The following is a 2,500-nucleotide window of genomic DNA, read 5'->3' as shown; positions in this document are numbered from 1 at the left end:
GTGAGTCATTTTTATTGCAAAAATATCAAAATTTAGGCTAAAATGCCGATTACCGTTTTTCCCCATACAAACTCTCAAAAATTCAAACCGTTGTAACACAACACCTCCATATGCTGCATGGTGAGAGTCACTTTTCACATAATCAAACTCGGTCGTTATGTAATAGTAGATGTCGGCGGCAAACGACTCGCATCGTGACCTTGGGCCGCCTGTGCCCCAACGTACTTTTTTTGCCCTCATTTTTAATTAGTTTAAGGCTTTCACCCAATGGAAAACGAGCAGCGCACTTTTAAATTTGTAATACATTTATTCTGATGCTGCATAAGCAAATTTGCTCCTTTCAAAATTATAGGTTCTCAATGTGCTTTGCCTCAGCAACCCTTAAAGGCCAGAAATGCTTCTATACAGTCACAAAATCAAACTCAACTTTTGGAAAAGTTTAGAAAACTGCGCCTGTGGCAGCAACAACAACAGCAAAGCATGTTACGTCAACAGCAACAGTCAATGGAAACACTTAAAATGGAACAGAGTCAACTTCAAGCCATCTTGGCTGCCCAAAGAAGTCTTCATGATCAGCAGACCACATCAAGACAGATCGTCCAATCCGCATCAAGTCAGGACATTGGAAAGAGGGCAAGTGCGGGTTTACTGCAAAGTAAGCCGCAACAATTTCCTAACATGCCAGTGTCAGTGAATACCACGACAAGGACAGCAGATGCAGTTGATGATAGAGAACGTGTGGGACAAATATCTAGTGATCCTTTTGGGGCTACTTTTAGTCCTAACATACCAACGATGGTGATGGTCCAGGGTGAACTACCCTCTCAGATACCAGAGACAGGAAGTGGAACTCGTGCACCACAATACAAGGTACCTGAGGACGAGAGACTTGAGGAAAGTATCGCATCATTTAATACAACATTATACCCAATGATGTGGAACTCATCAAATTATCGTCTTCCCATAGGAGCAATACCTCTACCCGCTGTTACACAACCATTGCAAGGAAACAAAGTTTTGGGTGCACTAAACATTTTCAGGCCCATGTCCTATCCGGGAATGAAATCCAAGGAAATACTCGATGTTGCGCAGAGTTGCCAAACTCCGAATTTAGGTAAAGAGCTTTCTCCTGGCACAGATATTCAGACCAATTTAGGAATACAAGAAAAATTAGATCATAACAAAGGAAACAGTGACCCAGTTACGACACAGCAACATCCGCAGTGTGATAAGGTGGGGAATTGTGATCCTGGGGCTCAGCTCCTTGCAAGTGTTGAGACAGACTTTGATGAACAATCGGAGGCAGATGCTATGAGTGGCGTCTACCCTTTGTATGACTCTGAATTTGAGAAGGACCCTAATGAGACGGATGATACAGAAATGGATGAAGAGGAGGTGGAAGACAACAATAATTATGATGAGGCAGAATTTGAAGAAAGTAATGCAAGAGAAACAACAGTGATAGATCTGCACGATTCTGATTCTGTAAGAAAAGTAAGAGATAAGTTTTCAATGTTAATATTACATACTAAAAGTGTATTTCTTTTGTCACCATTTTGCGATAGGAATATTGGAAGTAATGACCAACCTCGTTTTATTTAGAATGTCTTCTAATGTTCTTCTGGAAAGCCAGTTCCATTAACATTTATTCCCAATAGCAGTAGACAGAACTATACAGCTCTCAAAAGAATGCATTGTAACTTGCACATAGTCCTTAGTGATGATTGGTCCATTTTAATTTATGACCATTTCTGGTGTGGATGCTCTATAATTGCTTGTCAATTGCAGCTTTACATGTGTAAGTGTGCAATAATAATTGTCACTCACACTGTTTCATTTTGCATGCTAAATATATCCAGGAAGGACACCATATTCCCTAATGACCACCTCTGTCATTATCGCAGAGGAAGATATGCTTTTCAAGAGTTAAGTTGGAAATTTAGGTGAAATGGGGCTAGAAATTTCTGCTTAAGTGGCTACAATTTGTTTTACTCATTAGAACGATGGCCTAGATGAAGAAAGTAAGGATGAGATTGATGATGAAGCAAGGCCAATCAAACCAGGCATAGGTAAATCAATATTATTTATACATTACTGTTATTCTGCCAATCTGTGTTCTATCAATATGCATTGCTGCGGCAATGCTATAAATGATTGGGAGAAAACTGACATGACATTGTGTGAAGACTGTAAAAAAACTATCTGATAGTGTCTATTGTTTTTGTGGTGATTGTTGTGTGTATCATGCGTAACAAATCAGTGTTATTGTCAAAATGAGTGATAACTTATCTTTGTTCTAGGGGAGGGATCTTCGGTGAAGACCTTTGAGGAACTTTTAGAACAACAACTCAAATGTGATGAGGTATGTATGTTGTAGTTCAATTTGTTCCTTTGGTACAATTTTTTCTGAACTGGTACAGAATATATTGAACTGGTACAAAATATATTGAACTGGTACAATTTTAATTGTACTGGTTTATTTTTATCAACTGTCTAAAAA

General features: G+C 38.9%; 1 protein-coding gene across 4 annotated transcripts in view; it reads left to right on the top strand.

Annotated features, from left to right (window-relative positions):
* LOC138047279 (centromere protein J-like) overlaps window positions 1-2,500 on the top strand; it is a 31,645-nt gene that overhangs the window by 1,804 nt on the left and 27,341 nt on the right. For 3 of the 4 annotated variants that reach the window (XM_068894042.1, XM_068894043.1, XM_068894041.1), the window contains exons 2-4: window positions 353-1,494; window positions 2,000-2,069; window positions 2,301-2,362. In XM_068894042.1, the coding sequence (XP_068750143.1) occupies window positions 353-1,494; window positions 2,000-2,069; window positions 2,301-2,362 (1,274 nt within the window). The remainder of the gene's footprint in view (window positions 1-352; window positions 1,495-1,999; window positions 2,070-2,300; window positions 2,363-2,500) is intronic. The other variant, XM_068894044.1, reaches the window with a different exon arrangement.

The sequence above is a fragment of the Montipora capricornis genome, chromosome 4 (assembly GCF_036669925.1).
Source record: "Montipora capricornis isolate CH-2021 chromosome 4, ASM3666992v2, whole genome shotgun sequence".
NCBI lineage: Eukaryota > Metazoa > Cnidaria > Anthozoa > Scleractinia > Acroporidae > Montipora > Montipora capricornis.
Note: the sequence above shows the minus strand (reverse complement) of the source record. Positions and strands in the feature narration are given on the sequence as shown.